The following is a 26,314-nucleotide window of genomic DNA, read 5'->3' as shown; positions in this document are numbered from 1 at the left end:
TAATTGGGGGAAATATTTTGAAAATCAACCAGAAACTTTAGTTTGGTGGATGGCCCCTGATCATGTAAGAACCCTGATTTCTTTCTATAATAGTGTGGTAACTGAGGTTTGAGTGAGAAGCTGGGTGGAAACAGCTTTCTGTAGAGTTGTAAGAGTCATTAGAAGTAGAACGGATTAACCTTCTATGGTAAATACATTTTCACCTGAACATCTCAGATTAAATAATTAAATAATAATACTATGTTAACGCAACTTTTTTTTGAATAGCCAGTAGGTTTATTATTTGGTGATGTGCGTCATATTTTTAAGGCAGATAATGGCTATAGCAGATCTTTGTGATATTAAATCATAGTATTAAACAATACTGTGGAAGGGGAAATATCCAAACAAATGGTTGGATACTGGACTATTTTTCTCTTCAATTCAATATTCTGATTAGTTCTAGTCATTCTCCTTCAACTAAGTCAGTTATAAATAAGTTCGTTTTATCATCAAAACTAACCATTCTGCAGAAAGCAAACAGACTCATCTATGTGGTCATTTCAAATTTTTCTCCTTTCATTTACATTTCCTCTGGAATATAAGCTTTTTGGGTTATAGTCTTTATAAAATGCATTCGTGATAACATGAAAAAGGTATGTTCTCCTGGCAGTGTAAAATATATTAGTTTAGCCTGAGCCCAGTTAAATATAATGAAGCAAATCTAAAACAATATTTTCAAAGAGAAAATTGGTATGTATGTACATGTGTGCTTGGGTGTATATTTATTTCTTTTTCATCAAAAACTGATACCCTCGAACTAGGCTTTTTAATTATGTATCTCTCTTGGTTATATAATGAATAGTTTTCCTTTTAAACTAATACATGTTACTTTTGGTTTCATCTTTAAAAAGAAGTAATGGAAAAGATTTTCGATATATAAGATGTTACCTGGTAATAATCATAATTCATTTTTAAATTGATTACTGTACTTTAGGCCTTCCCTGGCCTTCAAATACATTATCTCTGTTAATCCAAACAACTGGCTCACGAGGTTGGGGTCGCTTCCATTTTAGCAGGTGACTAAGGTGGGGTGCAGGGAGGCTGGGTCGGAGCTTCTTCAAGGTGAATCTGGGATTTTGTGCCAGGTCCTGCTGACTCCAGCATCAGAGCTCTTTACCCCTGTGCCTGGATGCCTTGCATTCCCTCAGTCCTACCTCCTACACTGTTACTCTCAAGGGCAGATTTGCAGTTACTGGCAGAAAAGAGCCTGTAAGTGTCCATGAGATTTGGACCTTCCCATCTCTCCAAGTTCTCTCATCCAGTTCGTCCTCCCGCCCGGAGTGCTCTAGCCAGTGTCATCAGTCCTGCTGCTGTGCCCAGCTGTTTTCCACCCCTGGCTTCTGCACACTTGTTCACCACACCTGGACACTCTTCCACAGCCTGACCCTACTCACCCATCAGATCTGGCCCCAGATGTCACTTGCTCTGAGCCTTCCTCCCTAACCCCTCCCCACCGCCAACGTAATCGTGTCTGTTTCCATTACTCTCTTTCACAGACCCTGCTCTTTTCTTTTCCCTCAAGTCATAATTATATATTTCTAATTTATCTACTCCATTTAATTTCTTTTCCCTCAGTAGGCTGCAAACTCTGTAAGGGGACTTGCCTCATCTCTGTATTCATAATGACAAGGACAGTGCCTGGTCTGTGAGTGGGACTCACATATTTGTGAAATGTGTGAACTGAATTAACTTCTGTGCATTAGTGGGAGCTAATATTTTTGGACTAGACAGTCGTTAAAACACATAAAAAGATTGCATTAATGTTTTAAGTTACTCTAAAGGTGAAGCAGTTTATCTAAGTTAAAACAATTTGCCCAAACTCAGTTTGCCTAGTCTAGTTGGTGCAGCTTGTTAAATATTAATATAAATTCTCTTTTTTTTGAGACTGCCTTCCTCCAACATTTCTGCCTTTGGATATAAAATGCCCCCTCCTTCTTGAAGCCTTTCCAAGTCACCTCAAAATAGCATGACCCTAGTCTCTCAAACTCAAGAGTACCTGATACTCCACACAGCCTTAACCTCCACCTCCCTTAATCACCTGATTTTATCATCCCTCTTCTTGATAACGAACTCCTAGAGGAGGGCCAAAGATCATAGCTTTTCATCTTGGTATTGTACATAGAGCCTGACCCAGTACCTGTTACACAGTAAGCATTCAATTAATGTCCGCTGAATTAATAAATATTAACATTTGTGTCCGGCTGATAATAATAGACTAGTATCATCTTCATATATGACACATAGTAAATAATTATATAAATTGCCAGGGTCTAATTCACTGGCCAGTCATGGTCTGGGTTCCTTTTTTTTTTTTTTTTTGCTGATGCCAATGTGATTGGCAGGGACAAATTTTAATTCCATGCATAATCAAGCCAAATTGCAGTTGGCTTGGGTTCCTTTGGACAAACTAATTATGCCATTGTTCTGTCGGTATTTCAGCTCTATATTCTGTCTCTGTGTTTCTCATGCTTCAGCGCCTTTAGGACAGACAAGAATTTATAGATAAAGGACAGGTGCAGCAGAGGGAAGTCCCTCGTGGCGATTCCGGCTCAGCTCACTGCCTTGTCCTCCTCGCAGGTCCCTAAGGGGTGCATGAGGTCTGTGTACATCAAGAGAAAGTCTGAAATGTGGGTGAAAGGGCATCAGCTAAACCAAAGAACAATTCTGGGGCGTGGTTTTCATGTGGATGCCAGCCTGCAGGCCGAGGGCTGGAGCCCCGCATCTTGCTAAGGAATGGGGAGGCCCAGCCCCACGCAAATCCAGCTCCCCTGCCGTGCCGTGCCGTGCCGCGCGAGATGTGTTTCTTACCTCTGCCAAGTCTTGGGTTCTCTCTGTGTAAAAAAAGATAGTGATAAAATCTGTTTCAGAAGGTGATTGTAAAGATTAAATGAGATAATCCATTCAGAGCATTTAGCACTGTGTCTGACACAAATGGGTTCTATAAATAATACCTATTATTATTAAAACTGAGCCAGAAGCAGTAGCAGCACGTGTGTGTGTGTGTGTGTGTGTGTGTGTGTGTGTGTGTGTGTGTGTGTGTGAATATATATGATGTGGCCTGAAAAATACTGAGTCTCGTTGGCTGGATTGTTCACATTGCAAATAGGTCAGATCTAAAATATTGCCTCGTGGCACGCCCCTCCCCCCCCACACACACACATACACACATGCACACTCACACCCCACAGCCAGCCTTAGGCATGGACAGTATGTGTGATCAGAGGCACAGCAATGAGAAAAAGCACAAGCAGCCTTTTCCCTTCCATGGCCTCGGTGAATCCTGAATCTGCCCGGCTGCAGTCTGTATTTCCAGCCCTGCTGGTGCGGGCAGAGTGGGTCTGTCTGACCAGGGAAAAAAGTGACAGGGACAGTGCTGCAGAAAACTAAGGCATACTGGGCAGCTTAGGGGGAGAGATCGAATGTCTGGGGAACAGGCAAGAGAGAAGCATGCCACCGTCAGATCAGAGTGGACAGAAATGAAATTCTTGGTCCTCAGGGCCTAGCGGTGAAGCTGAGCTCAACCTCATCGCTTCATAGTGAAACAGTCTCTGAAAAGGCAACACTTAGAACTTAGCAGTCATCTCTCTCCTTCCCTCATCCTGCCTGCTAGAGATGCCTGTGCGTTGCTCGTAGTTTGTTGCTGGTTGACACAGGGTGGGCGAGAGAGCTAGAGAACCCAGGAGGAGAAGGTCACTGTTGGAACTACCTAACAAAAGTTTCCTTTGTATTTACAACTTTCAGGAGTTAGAAGGGTTCCTTGGCATCTTTTAAAACATGGTGTTTAGATCAAGGAAGCCTCGTCCGTGAAAGGAGAAGGCAAGTGAATCACGGCAAACCACATTTCAGAAGCTTTCCAGTCTGACTGAGAAATGACTGCTATTGATTCAGCTCCTACATGTTCCTCAGTGAAGCCTCCATTTATTTAGTCATTCATTTATACAGCTATTTTTGTCGTTGTTGTTGTTAGCCTTTAAGTGTCAGCACTATGCTAAAAGCTAGGGAAACAGGTAAATATAAGACACATCAGTAGGCATTTGGGAATAATTAGTTGCCTAAAATGAATCAATATATGATTCCTCATCACCGTCTATTATAAATATTCGCAATAAAATAAGGTGACAGCCTCCTCATAATTGTTTACAAAATATCATAGAAAATAAAGAAGATACAATCTTCTAGCAAGGAGATAGCGGAGAGAGGAAGATGAAAAAAAAAGGTTCATAGGAAGAGGTTTGATTAAGCTGAACCTTAAATGATATGTAGAAATTTGCCAGGTGAATAAGAAAAGAAAAATTCTGGGGCAGGAGAGAGCATGTTTCAGAAATTGCCCGTGTTCCAGAGTTACACGAGTATAGGAGTAGGAAAAGGGGGAAGAAAATGAAGAGGAGAAGATGACGTCATGGAGGTTGGTGGAGGTTGGCCAGGTGATGAGAAAGGCAGAGTGACGAGGCAATATTTTAGATCTGACCTATTTGCAATGTGAACAATCCAGCATACAGGATTGGAGTTGAACAGACCTGATTTGAGTCCTGTTTCTACTGATTAGTAATTGTTTCGTGACCCTGGAAATCACCTTCCAGGTTTCATTTCTTCATCTGTCCCAGTGAAAAGCACACATATCTTGTAGGATTGTGGTCAGGATTTGTAGCTATGTGGGCGCAATTCTGGAAATGTAGATAGTACTCAGTATTTGACTGTGATCATAGTATTTACTTGCCACACAAAGGAATTCGTGCTTCATTTCATTTGTTCCAAGGAGCCAGTAAGGATTTAATCAACAACGTGGCATGATTTGCATTCTCATTCTAGTCGAGTGGGAAGAATAGAATTGACTTTTTATTTGAGCGAATTGCTTAACGTCTCTGTCTTAGTTTGCTCTTTTGTAAGACGTGGATAGCAACAGAGCTCACCTTCTCGCTTTATTATGAAGATCAAATGAGATCATGATCAACATTGAGTACTGTGCCTATTCCAAGAGTAGTCTATCACTATGTGCTAAGTATTATTTTTATTCTCTTTATAGGGGTGAGGTTGAAAGTAAAGAGACCAACCAGCGGGGAGGCCTTCTTAGGGTCTAGTTGAGACGCAAGGTAGAGCCATGCCTTCTGAGATAGGCCAGAGATATTTAAGAATGAAAATCGACAGGCCTGAGATTCATGGAATGTGGATGATAATCCTGCAGCTGATATTCTTTCCGTCACCATATGCTTTTTCATGTACAGAATAAAGACTATATAGTTAAATGTATTTTTGTGAAGTATGCATTTCATAATAAAGGCATACATTTCCAAAACAGGTCCACTCTCCTCGATTGTCCCTATTAGTGAATCATTACGATTAAGTGTCAGAGCTTAAAGGGAGAGGTTACTCTGAGCTCAGCAAAATTGGAACAAGTACTCGGGACCGCGGTTGGATTTAACAAATCAACAGAAGTCCAGCAGGAGCTGTGACTTCCAATCTGTCCCAGTTCTTCCCCCCGTACCCTGCCCACAAATTTAAATATACTAAAAGGATTATTAACAACGTTAAACAGTTTAACAGGAATCAGCCTAAGCAATGCAAACCATCTGGATATAGCGAAGATCAACTGCTCTGGCTCCACTATAATAGAAACACAGTCGAAATCATCTCTGGTTGTCCAAAAGAAAAGGACACAACTAAAACTAGCTTCCTGGCAAACAAATGGCGATAACTCATAGCAGAGTTCTTGAGCTGGCAGAAACTAACTTTCAAGAACACTAAAGTAGCATGACATGGAGTATTTGGCTGCCATCTTCCAAACATTTACAGAGTCCTGTTTGGTTTTATATTTAGATTTTCAAGCATATTTTTATTATGAAAGGTATTACAAAAGGCTGTTAATTTACAGGAAATAAACAAAGATTTCAATATGAATACAAACAAACAAACAAACGAAGTCCTTGTCAGAACTTTAATGCAGGAAGAACCTACAGTAGCCCTCACATTCAGGAAGAGCAGCCCTCCCACTCACTGTTCAGAATCTCGAGAACGTGCGTGAATTCCAGTGATCTCTTGTGCTTAACAGCAGTGCCCACCAAGGCCTTGTCCTCCATGCTTATGTGAAGTCCTGCACGTGCGGATCAAGGCCACGGTGGTTCACTCTCATTCAAGCTGAGCTGCAAGTCATCGTACATCTTCCTTCATATTTGCTGGCCTCTGTTGAGTTTCTCCTTAATGTTCTGAAAATTTCAGTGTCTTTCCAGCCTCTCAACTATTAACTTTGTGATTTTTCTCATTACGTTCTCCAGGTGAAACACTCTCCTTCTAGCAGAACGAAGAGCTAAAATGATAACCTAGATTATAGAGTATGCTCAGTAAAGTGAAAGCACCCACTCCTTCGTTCCTTGGTCCGTCTAGTTAGCCTAATGGGCTCACTAGATGCAGAGTGGTGCGATGGCGCCTCTCAGATGCTCCTGTGATCCTTGATGCCTGGTCGTTATCCCCTTATATGTTCCCTTCTCCTCGAGTGTGGGCTAGACTCAGCGGCTTGCTTCCAACAAATAGAATCCAGCAGAAACAATAGGATGTCACTTCTACAGTTAGGTAATCAAAAGATTATGGCTTACATCTTGGGCACTCACTCACTCTCGCTCTCTTGGATCGCTCACCCTACAGAAGCCAGCTCCCTGTGGCATAGGACCAAGGTCTGCAATAGCTCTGCCGCACTATCCTTCAAATGGGACCACAGCCCTAGCAACGCTTGAGTATAATTTCATCAGAGACCGTTGTGCCAAAGGCAACCTGAACCTTGCTTGGGTTCTTGGCACGCAGATATTGTGAGATTATAAATAGTCGTTGTTTAAGCTTCTCAGTTTGGGGGTAATTTGTTACACAATAATGATAATGAATACAAAATGCTCAGACCGTAGATCCTGGAAAGATAATGTATATATGTTTTAGTAAATGGCTGTAGACTAGTTATTCAACTTTTATGTTTCAATTTTTTCTAATCTATAAAAAGTCTATAATAATAATAATAATAATTTTCTCATAAAGATGGTTATTTGGGCATTAATAGAGATGTAAAGTGCTTGATAGACTACTTGGCCTGTAGTAAGTACTCAATGAATGTTGTTTTATTGTTACTATTATTTTGAATGCTTATCATTTTTAAATTCTGAGTTTTGACTGGGTCCTCTCCCTTAGTCTCTTTCCTTTGGCTCTCCCTGGGTGGGTCTCACATTTCAGGACTTTATTTCCCACCTATGTACTGACAACCGCCAAGCGTCTACATCTCTTACAAACTCAAGGTGTGTGTTTATTGTTACCTATTGTGTAATTCTGCCACACTGTCCCACTCACAGGTATCTCAACTGAAAGATTTAGAGTCCTTCCTTCCTAACCCCAGTCTAGCTGTTGCTCCTATATTTTCCTACTTAGGAGGACTCATGATCTAAGAGCCTTGTTCTGAGTATGAGTAACTCAGGAGGACTCATGATCTAAGAGCCTTGTTCTGAGTATAAGATTGTGCTAATATTTTAAAACAGTCATTGCAAGCATACAGTGATTTATGTGCAAGAATATCCATCATAATGTTTACTGAAAATTAGGAACCATTAAAACTTCCCATGTGAGTGAAATTCTGGAAATGTAGAAAGTACTCAGTACTCATTAGGAAATCAACTAAGTTATTCTTATCAATAATAATTATTAACATTTAGTCTATGCTATTTGGTAGGCGTATTTCTAAGAGTATTATGTATATCGTGTCACTTATCGTATCGTGTCACAAATCGGTAAAACAACCCTGTTTATATTCATTCGGTGGTGTACATGCAGTGCATTTTAGAGGATGTGATAGGTATAGATTTACTGGTATAGAAAAATACTCATGAAATATTATAAAATGAGTAAAGAAAATTATGAAATACATAGGGGAAATTACAATATTAAAACATATCTATGCATAGATATGAATATATAATAGTTTTTCATTTCAGAAACTTTGCACAGTTTCAGTATGCATTGTTTCAATATTTCAAAATAGTCCATTACCACACTTTAGTTAAATATCAATAGTTACTCCACAGCACAGTGCAAAGTTTAGTTGATACAGTATACTACTTAAAAATGAAGAAGAAACTTCACTGCTAGGTTTTCAATCCACGACTCACTATGTAAATAACAGGTGCACTTCATGCTCAGTGGTCAGGCACATCACCTCTTTCAAAGTCTGTTGGTAATTGGTCCCTACACGTCTGTTATTCACTTCACACAAGTATGTAGTTATGTAGCCTCCTTGTCTCCCAGCGATCAAGTGATGCGAAAGTCGGATACTTGGAAGAGGGAATTGACCAAGAATGATCAGCAAAGAAACAAAAGTGATGATGCTGGAAGCGACATTTGAATCTAACACAGATAGAGTTATAGAAGAAATAGCTGACTCTGGGAATGGTGACACGGCCGCCGTCCTAGAGACCTAGATGTACAGCAGAGGGATTTAGGGAGAGAACTTATCAATGAGGACAGTGGCTGTGATGGAGCGGATGCTCTCCCGGGAGACAGGGCCCTGCCGAATACTTACTTCACACTAGAGAAACTCTCAGATATTTCACAGCATTGAAAGTACAAGGGATAATGTGTTGGAAGCAGATCCAAACTTTAAAAGGAATGTGACAGTTCGCCAAGGCATAGAAAAGATGTTCGCCCAGATAGTAAATTACATGACAAGAAGAAGGCAGCTGCTGTTCAAACTACTCTTGATAATTTTTTTTTTTTTAACTAAAAGGTGTTACTTTTCAGTGTTTCTCATGTTTTAAATTACGGTGTACTAAATAAATATTAGTTTTCTTATGTTTTTCATCTCCCTGTACATTTATAACCAACAGTAAGAGTGATTTTAATATTTTATCGAAAACTTTAAAAAATCGTAGAATAATCATAATTTTCCCCATTGAGTATTATGGTTTCATGTTGCACAGTTTTATGGTCCTGCACTACTGTTCAAAGCAAGGAGTGCTATATATAATATTATTTTGGGGCGGTTGAATTATAGGTGACTTTTTAATTATCTCCATTTTATAATGTCTCTACGATGAATATAGATTTTTAAAACCTAATCTAGTTGTTTAGGCATCTCTTCCTCATACATACATTTTTGAGCCCTACTAATGAAAGGAATTTGGTGAGTACTGGACATTTAAGGAAGAAAAAGGCATCCTTTGGACATCCTTTCCAACAGGAATGTCATGGAGTAGTGCAAATGTCTGCCACATTATACAAAATTTTTACACCCCAATGTTAAAGATTTTCCCCCCAAGGAAAAATGGATCCTAACTGGCCGCAGCACTTTAAACTGGAAGTTTTTGAAACCTATCGCTCTCTTTCTAGAGAACCAGTTTTAGTTCTAGGCCTTACACACACACACACAAAGGCAAAGCTAACCAGGCGATGGGAAAATATGTTGACTCTTTTGCCAGAAAGTATTTAGATACTTGTTTTATCTGCTTCCTTCTGTTATTGAAGATTGACCAAAATGATCTCACATTGATTGGTCTTTGTTTTTGTTTTACACTGCTTTTTATAAAAAGCCAAACTTGTGTAATCAAAATCTTCAATAGCAAGGCGCCCGAAAGCAGTCAGCCCTGCTCTGGGCCCAGGGATGCATCTGACGCAGATGGCTCCTGTGCATTTTCACTGTTGGTGATTTGCCTTCAGTTTTGAGTTTTTAAATTAAAGTTTAATGAGTTGATGGCGGCTTAAAATTTCCCCAGTCACATTGCAGTTGTGAGATCACCCTATTATACAACTGACGGCACCAAGCGGGGACACTTTCTAATGTCAGTACATGGAATTCAGAAACAAAAATTCTGAGCACTGTATGAAAGGCTTTTACATTTGGGCTTTTTTTTCCTCCTAGTGTCTTCAGTAAATTCTGACTTGTTAAAATGGCTTTATCTGTCTATGGCCATGCTATCCTGAACACACCCGATCCCGTGTGATCTCGGAAGCTAAGCTAGGTCAGGCCTGGTTAGCACTTGGATGGGAGACCACCTAGGAAGACCAGGTGCTGTAGGCATTAAAAAAAAAATGGCTTAATCTTTGATTTTGCGACCTCATTTAGAACCCTCTTTCCTACCTAGTACCTTGAGATACGGTGGTGAATGAGAAACTTCACTGGTGTCTTGGCAAGCGAGGCCTTCCCTTCCCTCTGCTTCTCTTACGTGGGCTTCTCAGAGCCTTTGTCCAGGAGGCAGCACAGTGTATGTGAGACACGGCTTTTCCCAAAGTGCATTGATGAGCCCGTGAGCTTACCATGGTCGTAAGGCATCAACATGGAATCATCTTGTGAGAAAGTTAACCCTTTGCAGTTTGCTTTAAACCTTTTTAAGCTGAGGACCCAGTCTGTACTCCCTGTAGCAATCTCTAATCTTCCTTTTAAGCCAAGAACGGGCTCTGGGCTTAGGGCTCTCAGCAGACTAGAACTAGAATTTAATAACAATGTTTTGATTTTTTTCTATCTTTTTTTATGGTAGTGATTCATTTATCCAATATCAATGAGTCACTTTAAAGAAAGAAACTAAGAAAATAGTGTGAGCAGGTGTTTCATGGATATGGCTAAAAATTTTGCCAGTGGTCTTTGAAGAACTAACTTTGGGAAATATCAGTAATTTGGAAAAACCGTAGGCTAGGAATCATGAGGCCCGGGTTTATATTTTAGGTCTTTGTAATTTTCGGATGGTTGCAAGTCATCAGCATATCTATATTTTAATAGTCTCACCTGTTAATTTTCAAGTTAGGCTCTTTGCGACTCACAATAATGGCTATCATTGGGAGAGCCTTTCTTTTGAACTTGAGTGTTACTAAATCTTTATACATACCATAGGATCTTCACAACCACTCAAGGAGGTAAGAGATGTTACTAGGCCTACTTTGCAGAAAATGGAGATACAGAGATCTAGCCCAAAGAGTATACACTGAGTAGGTGGAAACCAGGAGTCTAGACCCTGTGCACTTAGAGCTACCAAGGTCCCCAACCTCGTTCTTGGAAAGCATTGCAACATTTGTTTTAAATTCCAAAGTCTCAACATGGTCATCCACTTCCCCCAGAGTATCTCCCGGCCACACCATTTTACTCTGTGGAAATAGCTTCAGCCTTATACTGGACCTCGTGGGTCAAGCAGTGCGGCAGAGCACCGGGGGAGAAGGGTCTCTCCATCTGCGGCTGCTCTGCCGGCTGTGAAGTGGGGGAATGAGCCGCATCTTCCTTGTGCTGTCAGAGGAGAGGAAACCTGCTCAGAAGAGCCAGGCAGCTTTGGAGCATGAAGGAACCACCAAAAACACTCTCCAGTAGTATTTTCCTAAAGCTCAGGTGACTGGTGTGCGTGGAGGGTGGTCTCTCTGCTCTTCCTCATCTCCCCTGTGTTCCCTCACCTCACATACACCTTTGTGTATGTGATGTCTTATTATCTAAGACATCAGCATTTGCAATTCCATTTTATATGCCCAGTGAAAACTGTAAAAGGTTCCACGGGTCATTGGCCTCTTCTGAGCCAAACCCCACAGTGCGCTGTGGAGGAAACGCCCAAGCTCACTCTGGTTTACAGTATATTCACTTAGAGGAAAGTCCCCGCGGAGGCCAAACGTAGAAAATTCTCTGTGCTGCTCTAAGGTTGCACTTTGAATGATAAGTTTCTCCGAAGGTCCAAATTAAAAAGCCATTATAATTCACATTTTAAAAAACCTTTGCCAGGCCATGTTAGAAAATGACTTTACCTGTGGCATAAAGAATGAAATATTTCTATGTGTGAATGAACTATGACTTTCTTTCTAATTATTTTTAGGACAGTAAGGCAATTTATACTAACACATCTAGTTATACCGATTTGCTTTATTTTATTATTAGGAACAGATACACAATTTGAATAAACTTGACCCATGTCGAGCATCCAACATATATCTTTATTCTGGGAGTGGTATTATTAGGGAGAAGTCTCTGTCAACTTATGTCCTTGTTTATTTTGAAATTCAATAAACCGTAAAGTAATTTATTTTAAACATATGCACAGATTCTAGACCGCGCAGGCATGGAGGCTGATGCTAATGTTTATTGCCATTCAGGTATCATTCATAGTATAGTTTTAAGCCTCAGATCACTTTGGGAGGCTGACAGTTGATGGTTTGAAAGTATGGAATCTACTAATCACTTCCTATATCTGATTCAGCAGAAATTTCAATATGCATTTTGGAGATTTAAATTTTAAGAAAAGATGTACAGTATCTTCTAGATCAAATGTAGGGAAGTATTCCAACACCTCTCACTAAACTACCTTTAACGTCACCTTCTTGTGACATGAATATTATTATATCACAAGAGAAATAATTATCACGAAGGTGCCAGTGACTAGCAGAAGCTAGAACAAAGCAGGATGAATTAAATCTTCAAAGTACCTACTTAACAAAGATACAGAGATATCCATGAGAAAGGAACCATCAAAACACCACTTAAAGAGCACTGAAGTTAAAAAATGTCGAAAAGATGAGTACATCCTACAGGATTGTGAACAAACCACTCTGGGAGCTGCAGGTTCATGTGAGGATTTGAGCATAATTTTACATGGCCAGGACAGGTACAACCATTAAATATCATTGTATTTCTGATGAGCAGCAATGTTCCTTTGATGAGGGTCTTGGAGACCAGATATACAGGGAAGAGGAGTGGATGCATAGACTAGGGTATTAAATTCAACAGAGAATCATGATAAGGAAAAATGAATTACAGACGTTTCCTAGAAAAAAGAATGAATCAAACTAAGAAGTGAACTATAAGGTAGAGCACGTGACCCATAATAACCCCCATCATTATATTCATTATAGTGTATCTTAGTTATCTTTTCTGTATATACCTAACGCCCACCTCCATCAACACTGAGCTTTCACAGGGCAAATCCTGTGTCTCTTATTCTTTCTTGTGTCCTTGTCACCTAGACCAGTGCCTGACACAAATTAAGTACAGAGTAATTGTTTGGATTAATAAATTGATTGATCCACTGATTAATGGATGACCCAGCTAAGATTGCTACGAGTAGGCAAAATGCATTTGAAATCATTGGCACCTAATAGGAACTGTGTGACCAGATAAGAGACAATTGCAGGCTCTTCTGTACCTGGGAGGTCAAATTAAGGTGGCAGATTTTCAGGAATGAAAACATGCGTATTAGTATAAAACATATATACATCTAAATGATTTCTATGAAAGTCGATAATTAAATGTTGCCACAATTCATTTGAAAATGTTCTATAGCTAGCTATAGTTTGGATATAAAACAAAAGGTTAAAATCTTGCTGATTCTCCCAGGGACGGGTCACTTTGAATGCATCATCTCCAGGCCTTAGCCACACTGTGCAACAGTGGCTCTTTCTCTTGCTTTTCTCTGAGAAGGGGACAGAGGAATTCTCAACTGTTAAAATAATGGTTTTCAGCCCACACCAAATAAATCACCATCTCTTAGGGAGCAGTTAGTTTATTAAAAAAAAATCTTCCTCGTTGGTGATTCTATGGTGAATCCAGCACCAAGAACTATTGAATTAAAATATGGGAGGAAAAAAATAATGGGAAAACACATTTAGGGATCATTCAACAAGGTAGACACTGGGTAGAGAGTAGGAAAATGAGTTGTGACCCATTAGTAGGACTTGAAATGGATTTAGTGTGTTCCAAAAAAATTTTTTCAAAAAAATAAAATAGAAGAGAAAATATCAGAGTACATCACACATACTGAGTAAATGTCATTTTGTGACTTTTAGTTATATCTACATGTCCATATAGATATACGTGTCTATGTATATTATTTCATAACATACACATCGGATCAAAAGTTTGCAAAACATTGGTCTACGATGATGAGAGAATATACTAACACTTTTATTTTGCAATCAGTGTGAGGTCTGCAAAGTGCCACATAGTTTATTAATCTCTTTTTGTTTAATTCTTGTATCAGTCATTTTTGGCTAGGTTGCACTGCAGTACAAAGAACTCAGTGGCTTACATTTGAAAGATTTATTTTTTGTGCAGTCTCTGTGTTCACCATGAGTTACTGTCTTCATTACAGTTTCTTCATTAAAGAGAATTTTCAATGTGGGATGTTTTTTGACTCACAGCAATAGAAAGAGAATATAGTGAAGCTGTGCATTGGCTTAAAAGGCTTCTGCTAGGAAGTGGCATGAGCCACACTGCTTGCAGTTTATTGGCCGAAGAAAGTCACATGGCTAAGCCTGGCCTCACTGGGCGTCAATAAATAATGCTCCTCCAGGGAAGAAGAGTGGATTTTTTGAACACTACTACAATTTAACAGAGCTCTTAAGCTTTTTCCTTAAAAATTTACGTTTAAGGGATTTCAGATCCTCATATTCCTTGTCTGCAAGGCTTTATCGAGATTTTGGTACAAATTCATTTGTCTGAGACTTTAAGAGTAAGTACTGCTAGTTCTAGCCTTTAAGAATGTCGGGGCCACAAATTCATTACTACATTTTACTGACACTTTGCTACAGATAACTGAGTTGGTGGTATTGAAAACTTTTTGAGACTCAAATGTCCTCATTTTTTTTCTTTTTTTGCTTCAGATGCCTAATTCTCAGCCCTCTATTATACTTTAATCAACTAGGGTGATTTTTTTTTTTAAATGGTAAACTAGACTAAGATTCAATCTAAGAAGTTTCTAGAGATACCTCTCAGAATTTGGAGACAGAGAATGATATCAATGCAGAGGGTTAGAGAATCTGAAACCCTTTAGCTACCACACTCTGGCTGGTATCAAGTGGCTCATTTTGTTTCCAGAGAATTAATGTTGTTTCCAAAAATTAGCTCTCATATGGCTCATTCAGGTAACCAGCGTTGAATATGGAAATTAGATTTTTGTTCATACAAGTTTATTACATTATAGTTTATGAATCACAGTGGCCATGTGCCAGACTCCCTTTCAAGCTAAGCAGCCTCTTTGCTATGTTATTCCAGCTGAGTCTTTTATTTGAAGTGTTTCTTCATCTTGGCTCATTTAGCCACACACAGAAGTTGCCCTGTGGGAGATAACATCTTATGTTTATTTACTTTATAGGATTATCACCTTTGGGCTCAAGGCAAGTATAGAACATGTCAGGAAAGAGAAAATTTTGATTCCAGAAAGTCAGGACTCCCTTCTCCCTTCACCCAGACATGTATCTGACTTTCTTTGATAGTGTAGTGCAGAGAAAACAAATCATTGGACTGGAAGTCGGGAGAACTGGTCCCTGATTTCTTTTTTTTTCTTTTTTTTTTTTTTTGCTGCTTTGTTGCTGTATGACTTTGGGCAGGTTATTTTACTTCTCTGATTCTGTTATCTTATTTGTAAAAGACACAATGAGTCTCCCAAAACTCTCAGTTTGAGGACCCTGTTCTACTTATGCAATACTGCAGAAGTCATATAGATTGTTCCAGCAAAATCATTAAAGATGAGATTTTTGTTCAGAAAATATGAAAATAAAAATATATTTTTTCATAGATAGAAATGGTATGAAAATTGACAATAACACCTAAGTTTAAACCAAATGCTTAAGTTCTGTTAAGTCATTGAGTTGACAAGGTCCCCTTCCAATCACGATATGGTTAAGGCCAGCAGCCCCACTGACACATGCACAGCCTTATCTTCAAATGTGAAAGGAAGCTAAGGATCATGGGACGTTGAATAAAGAAAGAAAGAAACCATAACGAAGAAACAGAAAAAAAAAGAGAGACTTGGAGGAAACAGACATGCAGGGACAGGAAAAAAAAAAGAACTATGCTTAACAATTTTGAGAGATAAGAGAAGAAATCGCATTTATAAAACGAGAATGAAATGCAATTTATAAGGAATAATTGGAGAGCACAAAAGAACTCTTGGAAAGTAGAAATCGAAGCATAAAAATAAAATAATCTATAATAAGGATAAAGTCAAGAAAGTCTCTCATTAAATGGACCAAAGAAAAATGGATGGAAAATAGGAGAGGAGCTATATGAAAATTACAGGACCATATGTCTGACCATATTGAGAGAGATTTTAGAGAGTACTGAAAAAGATTGAGAAGAATTAGTGATGGGTACAGAGAAAACAAGACAAATGCAAAAGCAAAGTAATTGAACACTACCTAAGTAATGATTATGGTCTAAACACTGAAAATTGATTTCACAAAGCGAGTGGGAGAATGCACGGAAGAGGAAGCATAAGCAAAAGACACTGTAAGAATTATGTTTAAAATATGTATAAGGTGATCTTTAATAGAATTTTAGGATTTACAGACCTTAGTGCTTTCCATATATAAACATAACACCGTGGCTTTTATGTTCCGTGTTTTACTATTAATGATAATGGGTTTCCTGAAGTAGTTGTACACTCCTTTTATGCAGTGACTTAAAATTACCAGCTAATCTTTGGAAAAGAATGGGATTTTCCCTATTGAAAAGCCGTCCTACTCATGACAAGATTCAAACGTTGCCTCTCTCAGTACTGTGTACTGTGTTACAAATGTAGAGATACTATTATGCTATGTTAATATTTTATCCAGTACTAAAATATAGTTATGAATTATTGCATTATGAAACAGATGTAACATATGGTCCTTAGGCTTTTTATTAGCTCCCCATCTCAGCAAACCAAAGTACCCTTTAATTCCTTTTCCTGTGGTTCTGATAAGCTGTTTAATTATTTTAGTACTATCCTTTAAAATTTAGAACTGTTTCTTTATTGGCTCGGGTTGATGAAATGTCATCGATAACTTGGCTATGCATTTATATATTGTTGGCATTGATCTCTATATTGTCATTACCAAGGCTTTCTGGGCTAGTCCTCTGTTAGAATTTAGTTTCCACAAAACTGTACGTTCTGATTTTTGATTAAACATTCAAAATCAAATGATTTAATCAAATGCAAGAAATGCTGAGTTAATGGAATTGATATCTCTTCCATGGAGTCCAATCAAATCCTGACGGTAAAATAAATTAGCAACCGATCATCTCAGAAATTACAAATTCAGTTGCATGGTTTTTCTATTTTAATTAAGGAGTTGAAATAACTTTCAATTATGAATCGATTTCCCTCTTTTAGAAATGTCTAGGCCGTTTAAACGTTCTTGACTGGCTTTCTACTAAGATCCAGGGCTCATCTGAGCCATTTTTGTTCCTTGGAGAGTGTTCGCTCAGAGAATACAAAGCCTGAAAAGTTATGGTTACTCTCAAAGTAGGATTGTGATTCTGGTGCCCCATTCCCTGACCAGCAAATCCCGTATGGCAGTCCTAAACTAAAATCGAAATTAGGCAAACAAAGGAAGTATGAAAGCAAATGAAAAAATATCTTTAGAAATGGTACTCTATTGAAAATATTTAGGAAAGAGAAATCAGGAGAGAGCCATAAATAGGTTTGTATTTAAGATGATTCCAGGTCGTGATATAGAGATAATGAAGATAATACAGTAAGAACAGTTAAGATTTCAAGTGCTTACTATGTGCATGTCATTGCCTTCAGTTCTTTGCATTCATCAACATATTTAATTCTCACGTAAAGAAAGTACAGTAGTACGTACTTTTTACAGATGAGTAACCTGAGGTACAGATGAGTTAAATGACTTGGCCAAAGTCACTAAGCCAGTGGTAGTTGGCAGAGCCTGGAATCTGAGCCACACAGTGTGGCAAAACTAGTCAGGAGGCTGTTGCAGCAAAGCATGTGAGAACTGATGAGGGCCTGAACTATGCCCTACTTACCCAGGGTCAAGTTCATAATGAAATGTACATCAGTGGTACACTTATTGTTTGTGAGGCAGGCTTGAGACTCAATTAAATTTTAAATGATAGCTTTTTTCAGAACATGCCTTGACATTATTTCCGTGGTGCCAACCTGGGCATCTCTCTCAGTTTTAAGGGAAAAAAAAAAAAAGCTCAGTCATAGACTTCTCTGCGTGAAATCCTGCATGGATGTGGTTTGGCTTCTTATCCAAAGAAGCATTTACAAATCACTCACTTGATCAAGGCATTAGTATAAATCTGCTAATGGACTAGAGCTTACGAGGCACATTCTACAGACAAAGCTTTGTTCAGATCACACAACCGCAGAGATGAACTGACGGCGAAAGATTCAACCGGAAGATGGCTTGCAGAGTTATGCTCTAGGGTACGAAGATATATTTCGTCATGTTCGTACTGGTTCTGCTCTGATTCCATGCCAGCGATGGAGAAAGTTGGGACCATTCAGCATCACTTGCTTTTACGTCACCATTACATTTAGTGCTTTGATCAAAAGTGCTTGAACAGTGCATACCTTTGCCACCGGGAAATTAAATCAAGTTGTAAGTCAATGGCCATCCTCATAGAGCCAAAACATTTCAAGAGTAAAGGCCTTATTTATGACTCTCAAAGTTAACGGACCTTTCTAGAGTTGCCAAAGAGCAGATAGTTGAATCATTGAGAGACCGAAAAGTGGCATTTTAATCTAGGGATTTTTTATTTATTCTTTGTGAAGCAGAGGTTGGGAATACCAGATGCCAGTCACACAGCACCAGTGGATTTGCAAGGTTGTAGGACTGGGGAAAAAAAATGAAGGTTAAGTACAGGGTACAATAGAGATTACTTACGGTAATGAATTATATAATTTTTCTAGGCAGAGTTGGATTAACAGTCATCGTGGAAAGAGATTGCGTAAATCCGATTCTTCTAGTAAACAAATATTAAGCAGATCATTTATGTTCAACATATGAATTGAGAGTCCTGAAGAATATGTGACTTATCATATACAAGGGGGAAAGATTGACCTGTACACAAGATACCCCGGGGTTTTGTGAGTGGAGGCAGTGTGCTCTGTGCTACAAGGCTTCTTCTCCCGAGTGGAGCCTTGCAGAGACCACCAGGGCCCTCAGTTGTCACAGTCTGGCAGCTACACACCCAGTTGTGAAGAAACCTCCTCCCTCCCTTGGCTATCACAGAAACCAACCCTGCCTGCCTCATTAACATGTCACCTGGACCCGGAATAAGCAATGGAGCGTCCAGGTGACACAGTGTGTCCACGCTTGCACAGTTAGAGTCGGACCTCCAGTGTCGGCTCCTCATTTTCAGTGGGGTGGGTCTTGCTCGTCCTTATGGTGACTCTCAGGTGGCTTCTTCACTCACCCACCTTGGGACTGTTGCTCTCATTTTTAGAACCAGCCTTTGATTCATTTATAGAGCATATTTTTTTGCCATTATCTACTTTTTAGAAGACTGTGCCTTCTATACATGGCTTTCATGTTAATACGAAAATAGCATTTTTAAAAATTTTCAAAAGCAGTAATGCACCGAGATGGCCACGTCACTTGTAAGGGATGCTTTCCAAAAATGTTACAACCTCAGTCTAATCATGAGAAACCATCAGACGACCCAAACTGAAAGACACGCTACAAAATAAATGACAAGTACTCTTCAAAAGCTGTATGTTCATGTTGTGCAAATTGGAAGATATCAATAACCAAACCTCCATAATCTCACCACCCAGAAGTAACGACCATTAGCATGTTAAAGCATACCAGACTTTTCTCTTTGAATTTATATTCACATAATTTTTTAAAGAAAATAATAATCTGCTATGTGCCTGTGGTTACTTAAAAGTATACTGTGAACAAATTTCTCTGGAAAGCAAATATGGATGCACTCTGGTCATACAGCATGCCGTAGTGTCTCTTAGTTGCAGATAATTTTCACATCCGTGCTTCTCCCCACCCCTCCTCACATTGTGGAGCCCACGGAAATCATCACTCAGTCCACCAGGGTCCTTGTGGCAAAGGAGTGGCTCGGCGTAAGCTTTTCTTTCCTCATCTTCATGAGCCACAGTCATCATGGAACTTTCCCAATTTGCTCTAAAGCACTTCTCTTGATGGAACTGAGGATGAGAAATTCCCTTCTATCGACAAGTAGGAGGGAAATGGTCTATCCCGCTCAGTACCCCCTCCTCCTGCTGCTTAAAGTTCTGTCCACCAAAACATAATGATCCTCTGATCAGTGTGTAAGTCTTGGGCTCCACACATCCACCTCAGGGAGACCTTACTTTTGACCCTGGAAAGAGTTTCAGGCCGACATAAGGAGGCTGCCACACAGGTATCCAGCCAAAGGTAAGACCGAAGTCTATAAACTTGATGTTCGAGGCGGCGTCCAAAAGCAGGTTTTTTGTCTTCATGTACATGGGCAGTAAACTTCCGGTTGCAGTACTGTACAGCCGATCCTGGTAGAATTTGTCCCGGGCCTCCTCTTTCATGCCGCTGTGATCAACTCGGTAATCGAACATCTTCCCCACTGGCATACTCCGTGACAGGATCGAGCGTTTGTTCTGTCTCCATCACTTCAGCTAACGTCGCAATACTGGGGCGATCCAAGGCCTTCATTATTTTGACTTCATGAGCAGTCTCTGGTGCCTGGAGGAGCTCTGCTGAGTCTCGTTAATGATCTTGACCCCACTTCTTACACCGACTTCAGAGTGGTAGAGAAGCAGACGTTGACTGCGATTCCTTTTTCTCTCTCTCTCCTATCTCAGAGAGCAGCTCTGCAACTGACCCGACTTCTCTCATTGCTGAGGTCACGATGGCCTTTGACATCTAAGTACTTTTAGTATACAAATACTTCAAATAAACTTGTCGAAGTGTCTGTCCCACAGGACGCGGGAAGTCAGGGTCCCCTTTCGGTACCCAGAGGGTCCTTTGCAAAGCAGGCTGAGGAGCTGGGGTTCCCCGCATCCAGTCTTCCCTCTGCGTGTTGCCCCTTGCTCGTGAAGTCCTTGAGCCTTTCCCTCCACCCTGTAACATCCCTCCACTAAATAAATCCCCTCGTTTTTCAACTACCACTGACATAAGCTTGTGTGGCGTGTATAACAGACTTTTACGGAATGTTTTGAGATAAAAAAGGCCATGTGGCTCCCAGGCCAGCAGACAACTTCTTAGAGATGAAGACTGGTCATTTCTGTTCCTGTAAGCTCCCTCCCATCCCAGTTAGTGCTGTCATTGTCCTTGTCACAGGGTCGCAGCTCACCATGATGTAGCCTTGCCCCCTGTCCTTCCACTCCCTTTCTTCATTTCTCTTGCTCCTGAACCCCAAACCCCCAAATATCTGTTTGTATCTTGTGCTGAGAAATTTTGTTATCTTTTAGACCAGATCATACCCAGAGAACCTTATCATAACCAGACACACCCAATGACACTATTTAAATATAGTTCTTTCCCTGAGAAAGTCAGCTCTTTGCTGAGTCTTTTTGCCTGCTCACCTGAAGTCAGGGTCCCCTTTCAGTACCCAGAGGGTCCTTTGCAAAGGGTCCCCGCATCCAGTCTTATACATTCATGTGTATCTGGGTACTTACCAACCTTGTTTAGCTAATAATTGAAAGGATGGAGAGGTTCTTCCTTCATACCTGAGCAACTACATAGAAGGTAGAGATGAGCAGGGCGGGTTGACAAATGAAACCGTTCAGCCAGAGAATGGGTGAACGAAACCACTATGTCCAACTGCTTACAATATATGAATAGTAGAGAAAACTAACCCTGCTTTATGTACCAGCTACTTTCAAATACTCTAGCCCAAACGGTAAACCCCTAATGTATATATTATTATTCTCTTTTTATGATAAAACTGAGCATCTACATAGCTAGTGTACTGGATTTCAGATTTCCCAGTATGAGTCAGGTGTGCAGAAATGTGACTTTATTCCTCTATAACTGAACTCAGATTTCTCCTGAGCTCCTATTTCTGCAGAACACACTGAATATTTCTAGTGAAAAATAGTTCGGTCACTTCTAGTTTAAATTTAGTCTCTTTCGGTAAAAATATTAAAAGAGGTTTTGGATTCTTCTTTCCCCTTCCTTTCTGTTGCTCTAGCGAGTCCCATTGTATGGATGTCCACTTTGGTCATTTTTGACTTCCCAGAGGTACCTCCTGGCCAGGGCTTTCACACGGTCCTCCAAGCCTGTGCCCATTACTGAAGTGCCCCTGTTGGTTTTAATTCCTGCCTAGTTTCCCAGCAAAATAAGGCGTGTGGTTCTGCACTTCCTTGGTGCCACCTGGGGTCTCACTGCTGGTGGCCAAGGGTCAGCCATGTCCTCCACATGCTCCTCCTCTTTTGGGATCTTCCATCCATAGCCCTGCAAAGAGGTCCTCTCTTCCCAATATCCTGAAGAAGATGTTGATTCTTGTGTGTCAAGAGTTGCGAGGACATTTATATGTATCTACATGCCCACGTTGGAGCCAAGGAAGTGTGGAGAAATAGAGACTATTTCAGGAATACATTTCTAAGAGGAACTATGAGGCAAATTCCATTTTCTGATTAAGTAGCTTCCAAAGTGAGTCAAGGAAAAGTAAAGCAGAGCAGCTTCAAAATTTCCTTGCTCAACAATAAAGTTTATTCAAAAGGTCAATATTATAATCAGACACTGCCAGGCATCAGTTGTGTACTTTCTGAAATTTTAATCACACAGACAAAATCTTTACTGGTTAGGAAAAATTTAAAATTTTTAAGGCACTCTTAGAGATATTACTTGACCTGATACAGATATCTTATGTCTTTAAAAACTTTTAATGAACACATACCTTCATTTTTCCTGAACTGGTGTACGTGTACAAAGTTTGCTCAACACTTACGAGGTTGTTTCAGTAACCTGGACTACTAGCCTAGAATGATCACAGGAAAAATAGAAAAGAAAAAATGTATAAGTATAGGTTGCTGTGGAAGGTGCTGGGCTTTAAATGTCTATGGGAGCAATATGTTATAGGTCACTAGCCAAATCTTTTACCTATTTATTTAACTAAAGGTGTGGCATAAAGACAAACTTTACTTATTATTAGAAACCAAGTACTTGGTGTTGATCCACTCCGTTCAACTTATATGCTTCTTTTTAACTAAAGAAAAATATCTTATATGTCTTTTCTATTTTATAGCCATTTTATACACTTGAATTCTCCACTATTTGCTTCCATATAAGTTTGGACCATACTTGACATTTTGCATAAACTTCAAGATGTGTTCCACAGCCTGTATGGAAGAAATTGCAAGCTTTGATGCAATGGTTTATGTATAGAACTTGGGTTTAATCATTGAGAACCTCTCTAAGATTTAATTTGTATAATTTCTGAGATGTGCCCTTGTAGTCTCTTAAATAGTAAGGGGGATATTTGAGAAGTATGTATTGTTTGGGTGAGATTAAGACGGGGTATGGACCACGGATTTTTTTTGGTTTTTGTTTGTTCGTTACTTTTGTTTTAATTACCCATCATTGCTTCAGGACCTGTTTCTTTAAACTTCGGAACTTGATAATCCCCAACAAGCATTAGGCATCCTATCCCCTAACTCAGCAGTGGGCAGTGGGTATTTCATTTTCAAAGTCACAGAGCATGAGAGACAAATAGCAGTATTTGTATTGCACCAAGTGTCAGCAGGCCTTTCTAGATCATTATGGTAATGTCTTTTCTCCCTAAATAATTTTTACAAATGTACTAATGAAGACAGATTTCTGTTATCTGTCTTCTATGGGTCATAAGTTGAACTAGCACTATATTTTTTCCTGAAAATATGCAAAGTTGTGACATGGTATTTAATAGATTTAAGCTTATTGCTGCCAAAATGAACACAGCTGTAAGAAATGATGACCCTCTCATCTTTATGACAATAAAATGGCTTCCTAATGTGTTTCCCTAACTCTGAACATTAAGTTACCGATACCCTGGATTTCTGACTCCCAAGAAGAATACAGTTTTTTGACCAAACGACAGAACGTAGAGGATGAAATTAGTTGCATTAAATTAGAATATGACAAAAAGCCTTTGAAAATCTTTGTCACATTGTAACATTCATGCAACATTAAACAAAATAGAGTAAAAGTAGACCGAGGAAGAGAGTTAATATATTGAACAGAAATTTTGTAAACTAGATCGCCTGCAAATTTTGAAAGGGTTATTGATTGATAGCCTGTGTGCTATGGCAGTTGCTAACTTGGAGATTTTACTCTACAATCATATGTGCAAGCTCTTCTTGTTTAATCTTTGGCTATAAAAGTAACTGTTACCATATTGTCTTGGTACACTCGTATTTCTCAAAAAACGGAGTCTGCATTGCTAAAATTTGCATTCAAGAAAATAACAGGAAAAGGAGTGAAGAACAAGATATACATTTCTATGCAATGTTTCTCGTTTCCCTGTTTCTAAGTATATGGATTTAAACAGCAGCATCCCTTTTGTAAATTAGTATAAAGATAAATTGTCTTTTAAAAACAGAAAACAAAGTTCTGATATATACTTTCTTTATTTCTATCACATCCCAGACTGTTTATTTTTTAAGTTGAAGTCTCCCATGTTGGGTTGTGGGAAAATAAAAGCTTCTGATAGGGTTAATCTAACTACATAAAAGTCCACGTTGAGTATGATCGTAATCTTGATCTTTGATTAGATCTGAGCTTGTAATATCTTGTGATTAATCAAAATGGGTTGGTCTGCTTGTAGTATGTCATCTTCACAGATGGGACAGAGAATCATCAGAGTTCTCTCGAATATTTGTTTTAATCCCTCCTAGGATAAAATGGCTTTGATTTTTTTTTTTAACTTTAAATCAGATTGAGTTCACCAAATAAATGACTAGGAAGAAATTTTGAATTCCAGTTTTGCTAGGAATATAGGTCAAAAAGGAAGAAACTTGTTTTTTAATTAATAGTATTTCAGTGTTTCATTGAACATGCTTCGTATGTTTAAAAAGTCTTATAAAATTTAACAAATATTTCTATTCATTGGTAGTTTGAATAAAAATCTTCATAAAAGAATATAACAAAATATACTTCCTGGAAACGATGTTGATGTTTTTATTGTTCTTAATAACATAAAACATTTTTCAAGATTACTAATTGCCCATTGAATGTCCACTGTAACTGAAAATTTTTAAAAAAATTTAATTTCTAAGAAAAGATTGTTAATTGATATTTTTCTAATTACATAGTTCCAGTCGAATAGATATCTGATTGCAAAGAACTTTATTATGGCCATTAAAACACCTGACATCTAACACCCAGAGCATAGCAAGAACCCTCAGACACAAATATTGACTGAATATATCTGTCATTTCAGCCAGCCATTTGGCCCTTACAATATAAAATTTCTTTACAAAATTACTCACCAAAAGCTCTGAATTGAACTGTCTACCCCAGGGCCACACATACTAGAGGCTCAATAAACACATTTCTATGATTATATAGGAGCCATTGAATAAAACAATGGGAAAAAAGCTGTGCAGTTCATCCAGTCCACTTCTAGACTGGATTAATAACCCACATGTATGAAAATAAGAATGATGTAATTTATTAAATTTACTTTGTATAATTATTATTTTTTCTTATAGAAGACCTGGCGAGCCTCCATTGATAAAAGGCTGGCTTCCTTACTTTGGACAGGCCCTGAAATTTAAAAAAGATCCCTTAGGCTTCATGAGGACTCTTCAAAAGCAACATGGCGACATTTTCACTCTTCTCCTTGGGGGTAAGCAGCACTTCATACATCATAATTCCTCACTTGTTCTTGAATGTCATTATATTTTTCTCTAGGCAAAATATGGAGTATTTGTGTATTATTGTTTTATTTGTAGAGCTAATACCAAGGAAAACTATTTTTGAATATGTAGTTTATTTACTACATACCCCAACCTCGTAGGGATAAGAAGGGAAGCTGCAGTGTTCTTAGTTCATCCTCTCTAAGGCCCATGCTGTCCAGATGTATCGCTATCTATTGCTACATAATAAAATTACCACAAATTTAATGACTTAAAACAACTGGTCTTACGTAGGTCACTTGTGTGGCTTGAGTCACCTGGCTGATTGATCGAGGCTAGATGGTTCACGGTGGCCTTATTACATGTCTGGCTGGACGTCCTTGTCCACATGCTATTTCATCCTCAAGAAGACATCCTTACGTGTCAGCTGGTGTTTTAAGAGAGTAAGAGGAATAGTTGCAAGGCCTCATTACAGAACCTCACTTCCACCACATTCCATCAGTCAGAGCAAGTCACACGCCAGCCTGGATTCAAAGATAGGGACGTAGACTCCACCCTTCCTGAGCAGAGTGGCAGCGTCATATTGCAAAGGAGCACCTATGGGAAGAAAGCAGGAATTTATTGTGGCCATCTTTGTACACAGTCTTCCACATCAGCTTATTACCTGGGCTAGCTATTCCTTTTCTTGGCTTTTGTCTGTCCTGTCTGTGCTCTGAAGGCTGATCTCTACAGACTAGATTGTCCACACTCCTCTGCCCTCTGACTTCCAGTTGGGT

At 39.1% G+C, this 26,314-nt stretch overlaps 1 protein-coding gene and 1 pseudogene across 1 annotated transcript in view; both read left to right on the top strand.

Annotated features, from left to right (window-relative positions):
* LOC105295064 (25-hydroxycholesterol 7-alpha-hydroxylase) overlaps positions 1–26,314 on the top strand; it is a 168,041-nt gene that overhangs the window by 111,466 nt on the left and 30,261 nt on the right. The window contains exon 2 of the mRNA XM_011364585.2: positions 25,392–25,528. Coding sequence (XP_011362887.1) covers positions 25,392–25,528 — 137 coding nt within the window. The remainder of the gene's footprint in view (positions 1–25,391; positions 25,529–26,314) is intronic.
* Positions 9,963–10,081, top strand: LOC111742697 (annotated as a pseudogene).

Source organism: Pteropus vampyrus, unplaced genomic scaffold (assembly GCF_000151845.1).
Source record: "Pteropus vampyrus isolate Shadow unplaced genomic scaffold, Pvam_2.0 Scaffold99, whole genome shotgun sequence".
Classification (NCBI taxonomy): Eukaryota; Metazoa; Chordata; class Mammalia; order Chiroptera; family Pteropodidae; genus Pteropus; species Pteropus vampyrus.
Note: the sequence above shows the minus strand (reverse complement) of the source record. Positions and strands in the feature narration are given on the sequence as shown.